Source organism: Sphaerodactylus townsendi, linkage group LG09 (assembly GCF_021028975.2).
Source record: "Sphaerodactylus townsendi isolate TG3544 linkage group LG09, MPM_Stown_v2.3, whole genome shotgun sequence".
NCBI lineage: Eukaryota > Metazoa > Chordata > Lepidosauria > Squamata > Sphaerodactylidae > Sphaerodactylus > Sphaerodactylus townsendi.
The window spans coordinates 90460881-90482909 of NC_059433.1; the positions used below are offsets into that span (position 1 = coordinate 90460881).

The 22029-nt window shown below is 44.3% G+C and overlaps 1 protein-coding gene across 1 annotated transcript in view; it reads left to right on the forward strand.

Moving 5' to 3' along the window:
* Window positions 1-364: 364 nt before the first annotated feature.
* The window catches only part of PIP4P2 (phosphatidylinositol-4,5-bisphosphate 4-phosphatase 2), a 37729-nt gene continuing 16064 nt past the window's right edge, over window positions 365-22029 (forward strand). The window contains exons 1-2 of the mRNA XM_048507990.1: window positions 365-690; window positions 14988-15136. Coding sequence (XP_048363947.1) covers window positions 585-690; window positions 14988-15136 — 255 coding nt within the window. The 5' untranslated portion in view covers window positions 365-584. The remainder of the gene's footprint in view (window positions 691-14987; window positions 15137-22029) is intronic.

The window sequence follows — 22029 nt, forward strand, 5'->3', positions numbered from 1 at the left end:
CAGGCAGCCACACAACCCACAATGTTGCTAGAGTGAATGGAAATGTTGAAACTCTTGCTGGTTTTCTCTTGCTGAAGAAATGTACAGATTTATTGGCTGTTGTGGGTTTTCTGGGCTGTATAGCCATGAGCTGGTAGTTTTTGCTCCTAGTGTTTTGCCCGCATCTGCCTAGGAAGACAAGGAACAGCGGACTCAGTGGAAGGCCGAAGGACGGGAAATATTGTTCCAGCCTGGTGTATGTGGATTTCCAAGCAGCCGATGCATCGTATGTCAATATAAGGCGTCTCTCCCCGGCCCCCGCCTCCTGCTCAACTTTTGCAGGGATTGCGCCAGCAGGAAGCACTTCCTCTGCGCCCCTCCCCCGCTCCATTGATCAACTTGGACCTCGGAGAGAGCCTTGGCGAGCCTTTCCCATCCCCCCCCCTTTCTCTAACCCTCCCCCCCCCACCCGCCGGCTTCCCTCGCCTTTTTCTCAGCTTGTCCCTCTCCCCTCCCCTGCTCGCCACTGCCTTGTGACTCGCACATTTGGTGGGAGTGTGTGTGCAGAGGGGACTCTCGGCTTGCCAGCTCCTGCTGCAGTAGCCATGGCTGCGGATGGGGTGGACGAGCGCTCCCCTTTGCTGTCAGCCCCCGGCTCGGGCAGTGTCACGCCGACGGCCCCGCCGTATTTTGCAGACAGCAGCCCCAGAGGTAAGCTTGCACCCCCACCCCGGCACGACGAGCCTCTCCCGGGGGACGCTCATTTTTTTGCAGATCCTGGCTATCGTTGCTAACTTAAGGTGGGAGAAGGAGAACGGACTGCTGGGAGAGGGGTGTGTTGTTGGTGTCTTGTACATAGCCACTTTGCAGGATTTTTTTTTTGTTGCCATTGGAGGGGGCTTCCTGGCGTCTTAGAAAGAGGAGAAAGTGTGTGTGCGTGTAGCCCCGACAGCCATAAGTGTGCATTGTTAATGGCAGGGAAAGAATCAATCATGCAGCCTTTCACACCCTTGCGGGGGCGGGGGGGCGGCTGCGGCTTTTGCTGGAATGGGGGGAGGGGAGGGGAAGCATTTTCTACGCACGTGGTTCTCGTGTCCTTGAAGGAAGGTTTATGCTCCGGGGATTTAACTCTGCGTCGCTTCTCATTTTTGCCCTCCTCCAATTCCGCTGAATCGGGGCTTTCTTTAGGCGGGGTGGGTGCAGGGTCCGCAGGACGCCCCAACAAAACAGACTTTGTGGCCGGGTGTTTTTTCTGTGTGTTTCAAACAAGCATTAAGTTCTGGTTCTTAATTGAAACCCCATCTTTTATTTGGGGAGGGAGGAATGGTTTGTACTGCAAATGTCAAACAACCCCAACTATAAAGCCTAACGTTTACAAGGTACAAATGAAGGAAGGGTTAATTTCTGAACAGGACTTGACAAGGCTGAAGCAGCCTTCGCAGCTTTGCTCTCTGACCTGGAAATACTTCCATTCCTAGAGGTCTGTGCGTTGGTTGTTCTGGTTGGAAATCACTCTGCACGTGCTCGTGAAACTTTAGATGCTTAGTCTTACATGATCCTAAGGACTCGGCCTTAGGTTCTTGCCCTTGTGAGTGCTGCATTTGTTGCGTAGAGATCTAAATCTATTTTGCCTTTTGCTGTTGTTTCTAGCCACCTCACTGAGGGTGGAGAAAGGTTTCTCTTCTCATTGTAATGTGGGAAAGAAAAGATTTGAATACCTGGTGGATTCGTAGGCCTCATAAACAGGTTGTGCCTAATATTAGTTGTATTTTAGGGAGATGTCTCTGTGGCTCCAGAACAACAGGTAGTTTGTGACAAGAAGGGTCATGTTATTGGCAGTCATGTTGAGACTCTGACTTGAACAGAAGTGTTTGGGTTTTTAAAAATTTAATAGAGTGTTTTAATACTGTCATGTGTACTTGAAACAGCTGGCCCATAAAGTTCGATTAACAGGACTCAAAAGGTAATTTTGCTCTGTCAGTTCAAAATGGGATTAAGTCCAACTGTGATTAAACTAAATTGTTGAAGCAAACAGAGTGGATTGATTTTTTTTTAAAGACTACTTTAAATTCCTGATTTACATCAGTCTTTTCATTGGTACTTCTTGGAGTTGCTAGAGGGAAACTTACTAATTGTTTCACGTAGGTCTTTGTTCATAATAGCAGAACAGAATTCAAGTCTAGTTGCACTTTGGAGACCAACAAAATTGCATAAGCTTTAATCAGTTTTGTAGTCTAATAAATGAATCTAGCCACTAATTCATGTTCATTCTACAGCTAAATACATATTTTACCTAGGTGGGTAGACATCTTTCAAGTGTTGCTTTATGATTAGGTTCTGTTCAATGTCCACTATTCATCTAACTTTCCCAGATTCCTCTTCAGAAACACAAAGTAACTAATAAACTAAGATGTTTACCCATTGTATCTGGTGAGTCTTTGTACTTGTCTTTGTCTGTTAAGAGATAACCAAGAGCTCAAGACTTTCAAGAACAAGTACTGGTTGTTTACTTTCATATGACAAATAGGAAATATCCTAGAGAGTAGATGTGCCTAACTGAAGAACAAAACAAACAGCAGGTATCAAGTGTGAAAATGAGTATACAACAAGATCATCTAAGATGGCAGAGTGGATGACAATAAATTCTTTGTACTCACAGCCATGCTCATCTAGCAGACTAACATGTTATGACTGAGCAGTGCGAAGGAGGTCTTCCTAATCCATGCCAGTAGGAGGGATGAAGCTTTGTACTCATAGTCAAGTCAACGTGCGGAGCTGTCTCTGACATACAAGTAAGGAAACTGAGCAAATGTGAATTCCTTAGAGGCAGTGGAGCTCTGCAGATTGAGTTAACATGTTTGTGTACAGTTGCACAACCATCGTTTGACATTTTATCTGGATTGGCAAGCTATAGGTCCAAACCATCTTCAAACCATGGTTTGCTGTTTTTGATGTCTTAACAAATTACAGTTTGTGTTAAGTTGGACGTTACCATTTCACTGTCAGTGTGTGAGGGAAGGAATGAGTGTCCAAGCAAATGGATCAGTGTTGTTATCTGAACCATCCTTGCAGCTGGCCCAGGGCCATCCCATGAGTTTTTGAGAGTTTTGAGCCAAAGCCTGTCTACTCTTAAGTTCAGTGGTTCACCATCTGTACCACATTGACTGGAGCTGTTTTATGGCTTTCCAGGTTTGATACTTGTACTAGGACTAGGTTCTACATTTTATTGCCTCATGTAACTCCTGCTTGAGAGCTTTATAAGCTAATTTATGTGTTGCTCTAAACCTGAATGTTTTACCAGCAGTACTAAAAACAGAAGGTCTTTCCTACCTGGACAGGACTAAGTAGCCTTTTTGTACATTCTGGTAATATTAAATTATTGATCTAAATTGCTAATCATATACAAAATAGAAACTTTGAAACATGGTATAGTTCACACAGGTTTGTTTTAAATTCAAAAATATAAAATAAATAAAGCTTTTTTGATTTCTTCTTTCACTCACACTGAAGCACTCATATCAAGGCCATGTTTTCTGTAGTCATTTCAAATTCTCCTAAGGTGAATGTTTCTAGTGGTCTTGATTGCAGAAGTCTTATCTTTGTGCTCCCCAGTAATGAGATTGCTAATTACTTTAATGGATGTGTGTTGGTGCTGGCATAAAGAAAGCAACCTGGATTCAGTCAAGTATCCTTTTCAAGGGCTGTTGATGGGGTCTACCTTCTCACGAGAAAGGGCTTGTCAACATGTGTGCTTTATGCAGACAGAGAGACCACTGAAAAGCATGTGTCTTCTTGCATCTAAGTAGTCATGTGTACATTGTGAGGTAAGGTAATGAACAGATTAATGGCTTTTTAACCATTCTTGGACAGTCACATTTACAATTAATATAAATCAAAATAGCCACATTTACCTCTGTCCTTGGCATGAGGCCTGCACCTCAGGGAGGCTCCCAGCTCACCCATTCCTTTGGAGTCACCTGTTTTAAGTTGAGAATCACCTGCCTTACCAAGCAATGGTCCTGCCCATTTTCCTGAAACATGGGGCAGGTGCCACACTGGGTTAACAGTGCTCAGGAGAGCCACAAGTGCAAGTCACTTAATATCATTGCTTTTAACTGTCCACAGCTGTAACAAGTGGCAGAGAATAGATACTGTACCATCATGTTATAATTGTTTTAGTACATTAGTAACTGCTGTTAAAAATGGCACAGGAATATCCAACCAAGATATAACAAATCTACAAAGCATACCAGATTATGAAGAACAGCTGAAATTGTACATGGAAAGTTATCAAGTTCACATAAAGAGTGTAAATAATAGTTCTATATAAAAAGGTAAAGTTTGATATTAAAGAAGCTGTGAATTTATGAGGGTAGTAGGAGATGATTTTGCATCTGTGGAAGAGGTAAAGCTGCAGGGTATACAAGTCTCTGCCAAGCATTGGAGCTGATGCTTAGTTACAGTTGCCAGAGGGAGTGGTTTTATCTATGAAGTTATCAGAGAGTCTCTCATTTATATGGGACAAATGGTTTCAAATTGCATCACTTCTGATTATGGTTGCCAGCCCAGTAGGAATGAGTGATTCCTTGCCTCTTGTTTCCTGCCACTGCTCCAACTAGGCTGATGGTGTGACATCACATCCAGGAAAGACTTGGAAGTGGCGTCAGTAGTCTTTAGAAATTTACAGAAGCTTATGATTATACAATAGAATTTCTGGCATTTCCTAGAGAAGTTGATTTTCCTGGGAGTGATATCTCAACCAGGGCTCATTCCGCACATGCAGAATAATGCACTTTCAAACTGCTTTCAGTGCTCTTTGAAGCTGTGCAGAATGGCAAAATCCACTTGCAAACAGTTGTGAAAGTGGTTTGAAAACACATTATTTTTGCGTGTGCGGAAGGGGCCCAGGTTTCTGGCTGGCTGGTAGGCCATGGCAACCCTTACTTCTGATGGATGAAGTTTATGATTGGTCTGTTAGTGAATGATCTAAACTCCTCCATTGGCCTTCAGCTTAGTATCAATGAAAGGAGGGCTTAATACACAATGAGGTCTTGTAATTTTTTTAATAAATAGAAAATAACAAAATGGCAAAATGGAGACCGCCGCTGATGTGAGTACCATTTCCTGTATTGAGGGTGAAATATGACTGCCATCCCCTATATTGAAGGCGGAATACTGGTTCTTGACCGCTCACTGGAATTAGAGTTGTCTTTGCCATCTGAAAACTGTTTTAGTTTTATATGATTGTTTTAAGGTTTTTATGCTGTTTTATCTGACTCTTCTATACCACCCAGAGGCTTTTGGGGGTGGGCAGTATAGCAAATTTGAGAAATAAACAAATAAAAAATAAAAAAGAAACTGAGATCAAATCATAGGCCGTTTCCGCATGGCGACGGTCAGGGTTGGGCCGACGTATTCCACGCCGACCCAACCCCCCTGGGACCGTTCACACGAATGGTCCCAGAAACAGCTGGGAAGACGGCGCCACGGAGCACCGTCGCCCGGCCAACCTGCCATGTCTGTGGCCGTCCAGCGCGTCGCCAAGGCCTGGGGACATGCCCCCCTGCCCTGCGCAACTGCTCCGGCGTCGCAGGGCAGAGGGGTGTGTCCCCAGGCCTCGGCAACGCACCAGACGGTCACAGACATGGTAGGTGAACAGTGGAGGGGGGAGGGGGGGCGCCTTCGAGCCGCTGCCGTTTTCTGAAAACCTCGCTGGGGAAACGAGGTCGGAAAACAACGGCTTTGCACAGCTCGGGAGGCGCGAGGGCGGCGCGGCTGCGCAGCAGCTGCGCCCCTCATGCAAACAGCTCCCTGGGGACAGCGTTTTTGCCGTCCCCAGGGCGGTGTTAATGGCCCGTGCGGAAAGGGCCATAGTTGCAGTTCGTTTTAAAGGCTAAGAGATAAAACCATGTGATACATATTATATTACATAATAATCAAAGAACAGTTTCCAATAATAACTATAATTAATGTAAATTATAATAACCTATATTCTAATTAAGACAATTCTATTGTAACTTTGTATATTTTCCCCCACAAAATAAAGATTAAGGTGAAATATCATTCTCATTTTTCATAACAAGATTAATAATTTATGTTTTCATTTCTCGCCCATTTTTAATCAAACATATGAGATATCATCAAACTTAACTTAATGAAAATGTATAAACATCTTTTCAATAATACCCCTCACTTTTCACCCTTACTTTTTTGTTGTTGCAATAATATAGGTAATATACTTTCTATATTGGAAAATGGGATTGGTCTCTTATTCACAGAATTTATTAATTTTGCCATTATTGCATATTCTATTAATTTATTTTTCCAATTCTCTTTACCTGGACATTCTTCTGCTTTCCATTTTGTGGCAAGTACTACTCTGGCTGCAGTTATCAAATACTGAACAAGTTCTTCAGTTTTAAATGACAGAGAATGGGAAAAGGACTATTGGAAAGTTTGGACAGCAAAATTAGCCAAGGGTTAACTAAATATCAAATATACCTTTATAATAAGCTATCAGTTAAACGTTCATCTCATCCTTTTAAAACATTTGGTATTTTAATAAGCATTTCCATATTTAGATCTTGCTCTACATTAGTCTTGGTGTCTGACTATGTTACAACTAGTAGTTACTATGCAGCTTCTTCTAGTCATTGAACTACCAGTTATAAGTTTTTTTAAAAGGTATTTTACTTTTAGTAGTAAAAGGTCGCAGTTGTTACTGCTAACTTTTATGTATATATGGACAAACTGCAGGTTAAGGGATTTCTTATGGTTGTCAACCATATTTTTGATGGATCCAACAGCTTTTGGATTATCTAACTAAATTTCCAAACTGAGTAAGATGAAAAGTTTTGAACATTTGGGCTCAATACTTAGACCTTGTACAAAGAGCCAATGAATTATTCTTGTGCTACAGATGCCCCCGATAAAACAGATTTCAAAATAGATTGTTTGGAAGTTGTTAATTTGATTTAGCATCAACTTGAGTTTGTTTACAAGGGCAAAGACTTCACTTGCCCATTTCTTGTGCTGTAGCCATATCCTCTTGGCCTCTGTATGTATTTAAAAAAACAAACCCAAACCTGCTATTGTTATGTTCTTGAAATTGAACATCCTTTGGATAAATCTTAACACTTTCTTCCCCTGCTAATTTAGAGGCAGAAGAGACATGGAGAAAATGAGATCTATAGCTGCAGAACTTGCTGCCAAACCACTGGAGACCAAGCATTAATGGATTCGGTCTCAAGTCAGAGAACTATAGTGTAAAAATGAGAAGACTGGCATCCTCTTTAAAGAAAAGACACAACCTAACTCTTTACTGCTTCTTTATGTAGACCATGCAGAATCGGACCTGCATCTTCCATTCTTGGAGTGCTTTTACACCACAGAAGCATAGAGCTGGCAGGGAACTCAAGGGTCATCTTGCCCATTTCCCTGCACAGTAAAGGAAATTCACAATTACTCCCTTCCACTTCTCCAATGTCCTCTACTCTATTCCTAGCCAAAAAACCTCCAGGATCTCAAGCCCTTCTGGCCTGACCCCAAAGTGGTAATCAGGATTACCCCGGATGTGTAAGAAAGAGGCACAAGTGTTGAGTGTTAATTTATCCTTTCCTGTCCTCCCTATCTTAATCTGCCTGAGTTCACAGAATCAGTCTTGCTGGCAAATTACCATCTGCTTAAAAACCTTCAAAGAAGAGCTTGCCATCTTCTGAGGAAGCCTGTTCCACTGAGGAACTTCTCTGTCAGAGAGTTATGCTTAACATTTAGCAGAAACTCTTCTGATTTAAATTCATCACAAGAGAATATAGATACTTGATTGTAGGAAGCACAACAAAGTTTGGGGTATCCTTCTATGACCTCAGTGGGATGGTAACACCATGTGCTCCTGTGTAAAATATGTTATGGAAGTAAGACACACATTCCCCAATCACCGCTACAGAAATACCAGTTTGCCTGTTTTAATATGAAAGCAGCCAGGTCACATGCTTCGCTGATTGCTGTCTGTGAATTTTTTGCTGCTTACCCCAGGGCAAGCTATTCAGATGTAAACAGAGAGAGAAGGCAAACTGTCAAGTTTGTTAAAGTTCTGTATTTTTAACTGCTCTGACACAGTCCTTCACATGGGACTGCACTGAAGCATGACAAGAAATGATTGCAGGTTAGCCTGGTTCTCAGTTGTAATCTGCTTAAAACTCCACTGTAAGAATAGGACAGTGTTTTCATCACAATGTCAAATGCAGTTAAAGAGGACAAAATAGTGTTGGCTACGCATTTTGGTTTTCCAAAGCATTCTTGAGGTTAAACTCAAGGTAATGTTCAGGTATTGGGGGAGGGGGGGGGAGAAACTTCAGAAAGTTTGCCAACCTTTTGGACATTTTTTGGATTTTGAGGACAGATGGATCTCATAAATCTCTCAAGGCGGGGTTGTGGCTTGGCTGACCACAGAATGGTTGCCATGGAGTCTGGGACCCATCATAAAATTCTGGGAGTTTCCAAACGAAGCATCTTCCTTTGAATAGGGTACCGGTAGCTGTTTCCAAATGATTGTTCCTGCAGACACAAATGTGACACCTTGTGGATTCTTCCAATCACAGCCAACCTACCTAGCTTCCCCCCTCCCATTCCTTCTTGCTGTCCTTCCATGCCTCTCCCCTTGGCCCCCTCCCTGTTGTCAACTTTTTAAAACAATATTAAATGCTGGGGTTCTCTGGCGTATCGGGAAAGGGACAATCAAGAATCTGGAGAGCTTGGGAAAAGGCGGCTCCCTCCTTCCTTCCCACTATAGAAGATAATCAGTGACCCTGCTGAACAAAAAGTGATCCCTTGGTCAAATATTTTTGTATCAATATATAAATATAAATGTGGCACTCCAATGAAAAAATTATGTTTCTTTTTTAAGTGTGGGTGTGGGTGTGAGGAGGCTTTCTGATTCTTTTTCTCTGTTGGTGACATGTCAAAATGGTGGATCCCCTCACCCTCTTGATCTCACCAGCCTGCCCCACTGCAACGAGGGCGAGAAATTACAGGGGAAAAGGGAAGTGTGTAATAATAATCAGCATGCCCCAAAATGAAAGCCTCTGCGGCGAACTGTTTGGGACCTTGGCAAGTTCACCATGCATAATGGGCCCTGTAAGGCAAATAACAGAATGTTTACAAAGGTGTTTTTCTATCATTAGTGTTCTTTGCTTCTTTCCTAACCTGGCAGGGAATGAACTACCCGCAGTTAAGTTGAATCTAGCCTTCATGGAAGAGGACATCCTGTTTGGCTTGATTATTTCCTTCTCTTATTTTGAAGGAATAGCAGATTGCTATTGAGGAATACCTATAAAACTTTATAAACATTAATGCCAAGAACAAGCATCAAACTTATTATCCCAAGAGTGCTGGAAAGCCTTGAAGCTTGTTAAATTGAAGCTTACAGTAAATGGCTAGGAGGCAGGAATTTAAGTCCTATTTTGATTAATTTTTATAGATGCCTGTAGATTGTCTTACAAATAATGCATCTATGAATCATGCACCTCAAACCATTGACAAATTTTGGTTTATGCTGTTTGAAAAACTGTTAACTTTTGTAAAGACTGGAAGGATCATTTTCTTACCCATTAGTATTAGCTACTTCTCTGTACTTCCAAATACACTCTTCCAAGATGGTGCGAACTTGACACTCTCCAAATGCATATTTGACAATGACAAATAATGTCCCAACATTCTTTTTATGTTCTAACCAACTTTTTGCCCAACTGAGAACCAGAGGTGTCTGAAATGAGAAGATATGGGAATAAATTGAAGAATACCAGCATAAGATTTGCCCAGGCAAAATGTTGTGGAGGAACAAGCACCAGGTCCTTCCTTTCTACAACCGACTTTTCTTTCACAGCACCACAGAGCCTGCAGCCATCTTTATGCTCTTCCCAGAAAACTACCAGCTCAAGTAGAAGGATCTCCTTTAATCAGTTTCATGGAGACATCTCTGTGAATGGTGTCACTGTTGAACTCTGCACAAGCTAGAAACCATTTAGCTCAAGGAGAAGGGCTCCAGTCAGTCTGACTCAGCTTAATGGTATTAACATCAAAAACAGCCAGGAGCACAGCTGTTCCTCTGCTCAGGCTTTAGAGCTTCAGCAGGTCTGTTAAGAATGGAGGGAAGTAGAGAGAGGACTGGAGTCCTTTAAATTGTACGGGGCTCTTCCTTCCTTCATCTGACCTGGGATAAACATACTTTATGATGTGCATCTTCTTTCCTCAGCCACTAAGAACTCTAAAGCTGTGAAAGGGGAGTTCGAACCTCACCGTTAAAGGAGGGATTCTCTTTGCTCAAAACAATGCTCACTCTTCAGTCTCCATTCCCAACCATCTAAAGCTGACAGGAAGCAAACCTCTCTTGTCTTTTTTGTGTTTACCAGCCCTGCACTTTAGTAATAGGAGATGTGATAGTTATCAATTTTATGGCCCTTCATTGCAGAGATAATTCGTTATGGGGCCACATTACAGATAGTGCTGATCCAGGATATTTTTTTCAGAGTCAGACTATGCTACAGAGTTGCTTTAGGCCCATTTTCTGTACTCTATCATAGGCCCATCTCTTCATGTAGGGGTGAGCAACCAGCTGCCTGTCTGGCAGTCTTTATGATCCAACTATGATGGACTTTGCAAGAGGCAGCTTTGAAAATATAAATGAGGGCTTTGAGTACATTCTGACAAATGCTCTCATATTTTACAAGACTCACAGTATGTCATAGATTACTCTGTGGACTACTTTGGGTCTTATTATTCACATACGTTATAAAGGTAAACACACTGAACTTCTAGTAAACATTTTATTGCCCTGTTTCATAGAAAGATGCTGTTGGGAATAGGTTGAAAAGTATTTTGTTCAGTGTTCTTCTCTAAAAGGTAGAGTATGGGTTCTTTCCTTGTTAGTTTTTGTGAATTCCACATAACAGTGGCTGATGAACATTGTGCAGGTTCAAACAGGTGTGCATTATGTGACTGCTTCCTCTGTAAGCAAGATTTCATGCCAAACTTATTTATTTTATTTATTTAAAACATTTTATGCCACTTTTCCACCTTATCAGGGTTTCCCAGGCAAATTAAAACATTAAAATATTTAAACAATTAAAAATGTTTAAAATTATAAAAAAATCAATAAAAATCCATTGATATATAATACCAAAATCAGGGAGGAAGGCCAATAACCATTACTGGGGGGATATACCATAACACAAACTTTGTAACAGCCCCAAAAGGCCTTAATATTCCCATAATTTGAGATTGAGGGGTCAGCAGCTCAGCTAAGACTGTCCACTGAATTTATGGTTTTGGTACCCCTGGAATTTATGTGCCATTCTTTAGTTATGTGACTCCATTTTCAGCTATTAGATGAGGTTCCTAAAGGTTGTGGGGTCAAAAGATCTAGCTACAGAGCCAGATAAATTTAATTGGTTCCCTCAGTGGCTGGCAGGGGTCTGAAAATTTTTTCCAGTGAAGGCCAAAAAAATGTTTATCTTCTTGTGAAGCATCACAAATTATAAATAGAGAGTTAATTTGCATTTGGGAAGATGCACTAGTTAATTTGAGCTCTTGTATCTCAATAGTCTGGAACGACTTTACCATTTAGGGCTTAGCTTCATCCACAGTATGCCTCGATTCCGTTATTTTGCCCATCTGAGCATTATTGTGCTTCAGGATTTCAAGCAAACCTCTCTCCCCATTCTCAGTTGTAAGTATTTTAATATATATTTTTTGCAGTTGTGATTCTTGACAGCAGCAGGGGTGGAGTGTCATAAAAAACTTAAAAGTCTCTGTGATAAGGTAGATCACAAATGCAGGGATATCTGTCTCTGTGGACTTGTCATTGCCTGTCACATCCTATCAGTCCATTTTATCCATTACCTTAGTATGCTGTTTTGGTATTTTCAGTAATTTTCAACTGTCTTCGGTATCAATCAAAACTAAGAAACAAAAATAATGTCATTGTGTTTGCCTCCTCCAGCATCCTAAAATACAGCTTCCTTTCTGCCAGAATCACTTAGAATTATATTGCAGAAATACATACAATGTAACTGGAGTTATTCTTGCATCGCATCATTTCCCTGCTTAGTGATGGGATGTCTTTGTATTTACCTGTATTCTTATGACCTAGTTTTGTAAACCACGTGTGGTGTGCAACTTGGTGGAGAAAAAAAGCTATTAGTTGCAATTACACTTCATATCGGTGGTGAGCCATGTCTGGTGTATGTTGGTATGAATGTGGCCCAGTTTCCAATTCAGCTCAAGTTTGCTGGAATTACATGAGTATATAAAAGGAAAAAACCCTTCCTTCTTTTGCCTCATTCCTATGCAAGAGGAACTACTGCTGGCTTAGGTTCTATAACCACCTTAAAGGAAGGCTTCCAGTTTGGAGAAGGATGCACACGATTGCTAAAAGAGATGACTGACAATATTCCTTGCACAAGTTTGTAGTACTGAAAGTCTTGGATAGAATGACATCAGAAAGAGTTTATGGACTTAAGCAGTCAATATTATCAGTTATACAGTAACAGTACACAGTACTAAGATTCATGTGCGTGTGCGCACACCATACAACATGTATCATTCAAGGAGAGGCAAGAGGCCCAAGAGGTAGAAGGTAAAGCACAGATTAAACCTATCTATCCATGTAGATTCCAAGCCAAGGTTTGATTCCTAAGTAAACATCAGGTCAGCACACAATCCAAAAGTAAAGGCAAGGGGGAAATAGTGAAGGCACACATCTGTGTCTCAGATATGGACAGTCCTAGGCAAGTTAAAGAACACTCACCAGTGTTCCAACATGTACGCCTAAGTGAGAGCACAACTGAGAGACCAGAGCAAAGTCACGATTGGGCACAGTAGGGCCATAGTGGCATGACATGAGCCCAGCCTAACTTTAACACAAGTACAATTTGCGACTGATTCTGACCATGGGAAGTGTGCAACTTCAGAACTCGTCTCTCAGGCCCATTTAGATACGTCCAAAGGGGAAACATAATATGTGGTTGGGTCCTTAGTGAAAATGCTGCGTGCTGAATTCTTCCTAAAGCCTGAGTCCTAGAGTGATCAACTTGTGTGTATTAAACGTACTCTGATTGGTTGCTGAGACGTCTTTCCTGATTGGTTATTTGACTTCCAGGTATAGGAGTAGACGAGGCTTAATTTCTTTCAAAGTCTACTGTTCTTTCCACTGAGTATGATGAAATTAAAGGGGGTTGTGTCTGATTCTGCCTCTTTCTGCTGGCTCTTGGGCTTTAGCTTGGATGTGTCCTGACACTAGTGGATTCTGCACATGAAACTAATAACGTGTGTAACTTGTTATTAATGAACCCAGTTTCCCATTTGTCTTCATACTGGAGATTTCACCCCTCCAGGAAGCGATTGCAAACACTCTGGATAGCTGTGGCTCCTTTGGTATCTCCGAAAAGACTATTAGTTTAATGATTTTTGTAAAACCTGGGTTGAGGAAAATTTAACAGGCTAAGCTTGTTTTGGGAAGAGTCCTGTGCGAAGTTCTATCCCAAAATGGGATAAATAGCTTCCTTAGCCCATCATATTTGGGCTGTGCAGAAACTACCACTCATGCCTGGGCATCATGTGACTGAACATCATGTGGTAGAGAGGAACTACTATTGACATGAATGTGGAGTGGGGAAAAGATATGCCAAATTAGAGACTTGATATTAGCTTTATAAATAAAAAAACCCTCGAATATAAAATATTCAAATGTTCAGTGAAAAGTCATAGTACAGTCTACCCCCAATGTTCCAGAATGTAGATGTAAAATTGTTTCCTTTAGTATAAAAAATGCCTGGTATGTGATAGGCTAGTGTGTTGGTCAAAATACTTCACCAAGAAATATGTTTATAAGTAATGTCAAAAACCCAGTTTTAGACAGACTTACATTGAACAAGGTCATCTGATTTACGATTTACTATTTAATCACAGGGCTAATAGGAGAGAACAAGAAGGGATCCAGTTGATTGACAACTTAATTAGGAGCATAATACTTTCAACCCTGCTGAGAGCTGTCACTTGTTGAATCTTCCAGCAATCTGGTCAAGTCTGCATTTCGTTTCCACTTTCTTTTGCAGACTTCTGGGAAGTTAGGCAGGTCAAGCCAGAACCATAAAATTAGTAACTGTTTCACCTTAGTTCGAATGTATCAGAGTGAGGAAATTATTCTGTATCAGGAGGGTTGGAGTTCTGGGAATGTTCTGTGCTTGCCCACAGGCACAGAATTGACAGGCTGTTAGGAGTTAGGTTAGTATTTTTTCCCATGTGAAAAGTTAACTGATTGAGGATTTTTCTTTAGCTATTCTTATGACTATACTCTTTTCTACTGAAAGATTAAAGTACTATATTCATCTGCCACATGCCAAATCTTTCTTGTTGTAGAATGGTCCTCTTGTGTCCTAGTGTCTACCTGGTTCTGCATGTGCGTCCCCCTCCCCCCATACACCTGTTGCCATCCCTTTAAGAGGCTGGACATGGGGCTTTGCCCAGCCGCCTGGGACCACCTACACTCTCCCTCTCATCCTCCTGCTCCCCCTGCCAGCTAAGCCATACTACTGCTGCTGCCTTCCGCTGAGGCAGCTTGAATATTCTTCCCCCCAGTGGGTTCCTGCTCCCCCTGCTCACTGAGCCTTGCTGCCGTAGCCTGCATCCTTGTGAGGGAGGCAGCCTGAAGATTCTTCCCCGTCAGCAAGACAGCCAGAAGATTGCTCTCCCCCCCACCCCCCGGCCAAGCCATGTTTAAATATGCACAGAATAATGACTTTGACAGAAGGCAACACTTAAAGTTGAATGATAATTCTCATATTCATTTGGGACTATTTTTTAATGCAGAAGCATATTATGTCATCTTTTGCTGTACCACAATGACTGCACTTTAATCTTTCAGTGTAAAAGAGTTTAGAATATTTTTCACTATTTGTGTGTCCTTTTTTTTTTAGCTCTGGTGCAATTTACTTTACACTCTTTCTTTGCAGCTGAGCTTCCGCCTCCATATACTGCCATTGCCAGTCCAGATGCCAGTGGTGTTCCTGTAATCAATTGCCGTGTGTGCCAATCGTTAATCAATTTGGAAGGGAAGCTTCACCAGCATGTTGTCAAATGCACAGATTGCAATGAAGCTACGGTAAATGGTTTTACTGGCTGTTTGCTTTGTGACACGCTTTTGTTAAGTCCTTTGTGTCCAAAAGATCAATAAGTCACCCTAAGTGCTCAGTAGAGAATGAGAAAGATTATTGTTGCAAGAAAATCCATTGGCAAATGTGTGATTGAAAACAAATAACCAGTTGGTGTTGATGGTTGTTTCGATTCCAGACCAGGAGTAATTTCAGGTTCCGAGAACTGTTTCTATGAAAGACCCTGGAAAACTGCAGCCGTTTAGAAATGATAATTTATTATTAATTTATAAATTAAAAAATTATATTCTACTTTTCCTGGTGGCTCCAGGTGGCTTACCAGCCATAATTAAAATCACTTGTATTTAAAATAAAATCCCAAATAACCCAGAAGATACCTACAGTTTGTACCCTATTAAGACCCTGGCAAATATGATGGGCTTGCATGAGTGCTTCCTTGATAATGTTTCAAGACAGTTCCCCCACGCTCTTTACAGAACTTGCTGGAGCAATTCTCTAGCTCAGTACAAGATACTTGATATGTTTCAAATAGAATTAAAGGGTATCCATTTAATACACAGTCCATTTAATACACATTATATTAATGAAGGTGATGGTTCTTGAGGATTTTGTAATTAGACAATGGATGCTTTTGGAATTCATTTGCTAGTTTACTTTCAAGGATAAATAAACTGTTTTACCTTTCATCTTGTTCTACTGGATGGTAGGAGACCGTCTTGCTTGGGTGTTCATCACCTTCTCTCAAGGAGGCAGGAACAATTTCAGTTAGCCACTCCCAACTGCCTTGCTGCGTCAGTTAAGCCCCAGTATCTTCCTGCCTTGATCAGGGAGAGCAGGATCTTTGTAGGCTCTTCAGAGAAAATCTGTTTGCTTGTTTATTTGTGTGTGAAATTGATCCTTTGTGCTGCATCTACCCTCTCCTACCCTTCCCTTCCACCCCTGTTGTGTGTGTGGTGTGAAGTGATTGTGTTGAGGTGTGAGGCGAGCCGGAGAGAGGACAGAAGTTTTCCCGCCATCTGTGCAAGGAGATGGCGTCGGCACCATTTTCCCCGCCGCGGGAGCGCTTCGTGCGCTCCATTGCTGAGGGAACCAGGGCGGCGGCAAGGACGGGCAGTTCCTCCTCGCACAGCCGGAGGGCTGGGAGAGAGGAAGAAGCTCCGGGGACTCAGTGCAGGCGGCGGCTTGGCCCGTGGTCCCCGTCGAGAGACGACGCCCGCAGCCATGGCAGTCTGAGGCGCTCCTCCTCAGCAGGGCCGTTACATCGACGCCGCAGCCAGTCAGAGGGCCGGGAGACGACAGGGCCCGAGGCGCGAGCGACGGCGAAAGCCTTGAGTCGCCCCTCAGAGGCGGCGGCCTCGCACGGCGGCCTTCGACCCAGCAGAGCGCCAGCGTCTTCAGCGCTGTCACACAGGCAAGACTCCGAAGGGGAGGCGGTTGCTGGGCCCTCTTCTAGCCAGCCAGGGTTTGAGTGGGCCAACTTCGCACCGGATCGTCTGATCTCCTTAATGAATGATTCCATCAGGAAACAGGTGGGGCGTTACTGTAGCCCCCACTGTTCTTCTAGGGCTCTACCCCATAGATCCCGTGGCAGATCTAGGTCACCTAGGAGATCCATCAGGGACAGATTATGGCGGGACTCTTCCCCCAGCTCGGATGTCAGTGAATTTTCTGAGGGTGAGGTAGACCCGGACTCTGACCATTTTTCAGAGCCTGAATCACCTCAGATAGAATCCTCTGAACAGTCTCACAGACTCTTTAAAACTGAGGATATTTCTTTTCTTCTGTCAAAGACCATCACAGCACTGGAATTACATGATTCTGCAGACGCGGAGGATCCAGGTGCTAGGGAAAATGCCAAACCTATCAAGGGCTGCCCCAAGGGGTTGGCATCCATATTTCCCAAAGATGAGGAATCTCAAAAATATTTTCCTCTCCCCGAACTTTTTGAAAGAAAGTTTAAAAAAGAATGGGTTGGCCCGGCAAAAAATAAGGGGTTCCCTCCTGTATTTAAGAAGCTCTATCTTACTCCTGACCATCTCTCCTCTCTCACCAAGACTCCATTAGTTGATGACCCAGTTTCAGCTCTGCATTCGGGGGGTCTGGTGTATAGGGATGGGGAGGGATCCATTAAGGACCCCTTGGAGAAAAAGGCAGACCACCTGCTCCGCAGGGTTCATGAGGGCACGGCTATGTTGGCCAAGATTCTGGCCCCAGCCGCCACGGTGGCTAGAGCAGCCATTGCCTGGCTTCAACGCCTGCTGGCACGCATTCCCCCAGAGGATCAGGGTCTCAGGGAGGAAGTAGAGCGGGTGCTAATGGCCTCTTCTTTCCTAGCTGATGCATCGCTAGATGCGTTTCTCAATTCTTCACGCACCATGGCCACCGCTTCAGTGGTGCGCCGTTTGATTTGGCTCAAGCCGTGGCAGGCGGACGTGTTGTCAAAGACAGTAGTGTCTAGCTTTGATTTTCAGGCTGGTATTCTCTTTGGCACCGAACTAGACCGCATTCTGGTAGAATCCAAAGATCATAAGAAGACCATGCCACGTTCTGTGCGTGCGGAAAAACCTAAATTTGTGCCGAGGCAGTCCTTTCGATCCTTTCGCCCTCCCTTCCGTTCCAGTAGGGATGGGAGAAGACCCTCTTGGCAAAATCAGTCATCCTTCCGTAAGAGACAGGACTTTAGATCTCAGGGCAAGCCCAGCAAGAGTTTCCGTTCCGAGCCGGGCGGAAACAAGGCGTGACTGGCAGAACCTTCCGATGGGGGGGCGTCTTTTGGCCTTCAGCCATGTGTGGAAAGGGGAACACGTAGATGCCTGGGTAAGGGAGGTCGTCTCCATAGGCTACTCCTTAGAGTTCAAACATTGGCCTCAAAACCGGTTCATTCCCTCCCTGGTCAGTTCCAACCCATCCAAGGCCTCACAGTTGAGATTGGCGGTACAACACCTAGTGGACATCCGCGCTATCCAGGAAGTTCCAGAAGACCAATTATTCAAAGGAACTTACTCTCCTTTCTTCACAGTCCCCAAGAAGAATGGGGACACCAGAGCCATTCTCAATTTAAGACATGTCAACAGGCATCTCAGATGATTCAGATTCCGGATGGAATCACTCCGCTCCACGGTAGAGGCCATTCAACGCGGAGACTTCTTGACCTCCTTGGACTTGTCCGAGGCGTATCTGCATGTTCCTATCCACCCGGCCCATCATCAGTACCTCAGATTCGCCATAGGGCACCATCACTTCCAGTTTATAGCTCTCCCCTTCGGGTTAGCGACAGCTCCTCGTGTGTTCACGAAGGTATTAGTAGCCCCTATAGCCCTTCTCAGGAGTCAGGGCATACATCTGCATCCGTACCTGGATGACATCCTGATTCGATCAAGGTCAGAGGAGTCGGCGAAAAGGGATGTCCTCCAGGTACAGCAATCACTGTCCAATCACGGATTCATGATAAATCAGGACAAGAGCTCCACGACTCCTTCCCGTACAATGGAACATCTAGGAGCTCTGATAAACACCACCAATTGCACTCTATCGGTGCCTGAGAACAAGGCTCAGAAGATCCATCAGGCAGTACTACAGACTTTGCAGCGCAGCACGACCACCTTACTTCAGCTGGCGAGCCTTCTGGGGTTGTTACTCTCAACTATGGATATGATCTAGTGGGGGAGGGCCCATGCCAGACCTTTGCAGGCCCTGCTTCGCCCCTTTGCCTCACAGATCATTCTCAGGAGAGATAGGCCAATCCGACTTCCTTCTGTCGTCATGGTCAGTCTGAGATGGTGGTTGCACCATCAACACCTGACAACAGGGAAGGTTTTCTCAGTCCCGGAACCCCAGCACATCTTCACAGATGCCAGCCTCATCGGTTGGGGGGTAACCTTGGGCCCCCTCTAAGCACAGGGCAGTTGGCCAGTACAGCTTCAGCGGATGCCCATAAATGTTCTGGAGGTCAGAGCGATCTTTTTGGCTCTGAAGCATTTCCGCCGGAAGATTTTTCGACGTCATGTCATCATACACACGGACAATATATCCGCGAAGTGCTATATCAACCATCAGGGGGGCTCCAGATCGTCGGACCTACACAGGGAAGCCTTCAAGATTCTCATATGGGCAGAGGCGAATCTGGCCTCCCTCCGAGCGGAGCATGTTCGTGGCGTCTTGAATGTAGAAGCAGACTGGCTCAGCAGATCCAGGGTCAGAGAGACGAAGTGGAGCTTGAGCCGATCAGTGTTCCTATTGATCACCGAGAGATTCGGGGTACCCACGGCAGACCTCTTCGCCTCTCAGGAGAACAAGCAGGTCCCGATGTCTCTGAGCAGATTTTACCATCCACAGGCGCTGGACACGAACGCTGTCTCTGCCAGATGGCCGGGGGGGTCTTCTCTATGCCTTCCCCCCGTTCCCGCTATTGTCCAAACTGCTGCACAGGGTTCAGCAAGAGAGGAGGTTACTGATTTTGGTGGCTCCAAATTGGCCCCAACGTCCTTGGTTCTCAGTAGTCCAGGAGCTGTGCATTGCCCCTCCCTTTCGGTTGCCAGTGGTGCCGGACCTTCTGATACAGGGTCCTTTAATTCACCCAGACCCAGGGCGATTCAGTTTGACCGCCTGGCTATTGAGGGGAGCAGGCTGACAGACAAGGGCTATTCCAAGGAGGTAGTAGACACTATGTTAGCTGCCAGAAGAGGGTCCACTATTAGGATATATAACTCATCCTGGAAGGCCTTTGCATGCTGGTGTTCGCGTAAAAGGGTAGACCCTGTGAGTCCACTCTTGGCAGACATATTACGTTTCCTTCAGGATGGCTTCCAGTCCGGACTTCGCAGTTCCACACTTAGGCGACAATTAGCAGCCTTGGCTACTGTCATTCCTAATGTGCAGGGGGAAGCCATCACCAGGCATCCTGATGTTGTCAGCTTCCTGAAGGGGGTGAAATTGTCTCAGCCACCAGTGGTTCACAGGTTTCCTACGTGGAGATTGCATTCAGTGTTGGATGCTCTCACTAGATCTCGGTTGGAACCCGTCCAGTCTATCCACATTAGGTGGTTAAGAATGAAGCTACTGTTCCTGGTAGCTATTACATTGGCCAGACGGGTTTCAGAAATTAAGGCACTGTCCACCAACCCACAATTTTGTCAATTTTTTCCTGAAAAGGTGGTTCTTAAACTGGACCCGACCTTCAGGCCTAAGGTGGACTCTAGGTTTCACCTCAGACAGGAAGTCGTCTTCCCTAACTTTTGCCCGGACCCCAAGCATCCTAGGGAGCGTCTCTGGCACCATCTGGACGTCCGACGGTCCCTCAAAGCTTTCCTTATTCGTTTTGAATCCTTCAGAAAGTCAGAGAGTCTTTTTATTAATGTGGCGCCTCCTAGGTTGGGGGAGGCCATGTCCACGGCAGCGATAAGTTCAAATATTAGAGCTTGTAAATCCAAATCCAAAAACCTTTATTAGGCATAAAATTAGAGCTTGTATTGCAGAAGCCCATAAGGCTAACCACCTTCCTATCCCAGGTGCTATAACAGCACACTCAACTAGAAGTGCTGCAGCTAATGCAGCCCTGGTTAAGCAAGTGCCCATCGAGGAGATTTGTAGAGCTGCCACCTGGGCTTCTCCGTCTTCCTTTGTTAGGCACTACCGACTATCTTCCATCGATGCGGTCCAGGCGTCCTTTGGTAGGCGTATCCTGGAGCACATTGTGGGGGACTAATTGGGCCCACCCTAATGTTGGGGTACTGCTCGGGAAGTCCCAAGCAAGACGGTCTCCCACCATCCAGTAGAACGACCCATTGGATACTCACCGTGAAGGGGTCTTCTGCTGGATGATGGGAGACCGTCTTGACCCACCCTGTTATGGGTCTCCCCAACAATGTGCTCCTATCCATCATTCTGTTAATAGTTCTTTAGAGTCTACATTCCTTTTTTATCTTGGTTGGTTGGCCACCTAGTTAGTTGGACCTTAGGGGGTCAGGTTAGGCCTTGTTGAACCGTGTGCGTTGTTTGTACTTTTTATTGTGCAAGTTCTTCTGCGGCATCCAGATACTGGGGCTTAACTGACGCAGCAAGGCAGTTGGGAGTGGCTAACTGAAATTGTTCCTGCCTCCTTGAGAGAAAGTGATGAACACCCAAGCAAGACGGTCTCCCATCATCCAGCAGAAGACCCCTTCACGGTGAGTATCCAATGGGTCGTTCTCCTTTTTTCTCTTACCTGCTGGTTCACTCGTATTTTCTTCCTATTTTAACTTTATTAGATCCCCTTATGAAGCTTGTCGCAAAATCCATTGGGATCTAAAAGTGGGATCTAAAAGTTCAAATGAACTTCTCTATCTTGCACCTTTTTCTTTTTTCTCCATTCACAGGAATACTAGTTTTTTTGTAACCGGGAATGTAATTCTCCACCTACAGTGGTTGCTTAACATACATCTAACCTCAGGCTCAAAAACTGACAGCTGTTTTTAAAAAAAGGAAGAAAGAAACCAATAATTGGGGTGCTGTCTGGTTTCTGGGCTATATGGCCGTGTTCTAGCAGCATTCTCTCCTGACGTTTCGCCTGCATCTGTGGCTGGCATCTTCAGATCCTCTGAAGATGCCAGCCACAGATGCAGGCGAAATGTCAGGAGCGAATGCTGCTAGAACACGGCCATACAGCCCGGAAACCAGACAGCACCCCAGTGATTCCGGCCATGAAAGCCTTCGACAAACCAATAATTGTTCTGACTGTCGTCTTAAAGAGGTGATGTTAGAAAATTCAACCAAGTCATAGCTGATGTACAGCAGGTGGTCTCCCACTCAAGTACCAACCAGGGCCAACCTCGCTTGGCTTCTGAGACTTGACATAATTTGGCCAGCATAGGACATCCAGGCTCTTACGGGTGTTGGGAGAATCAGT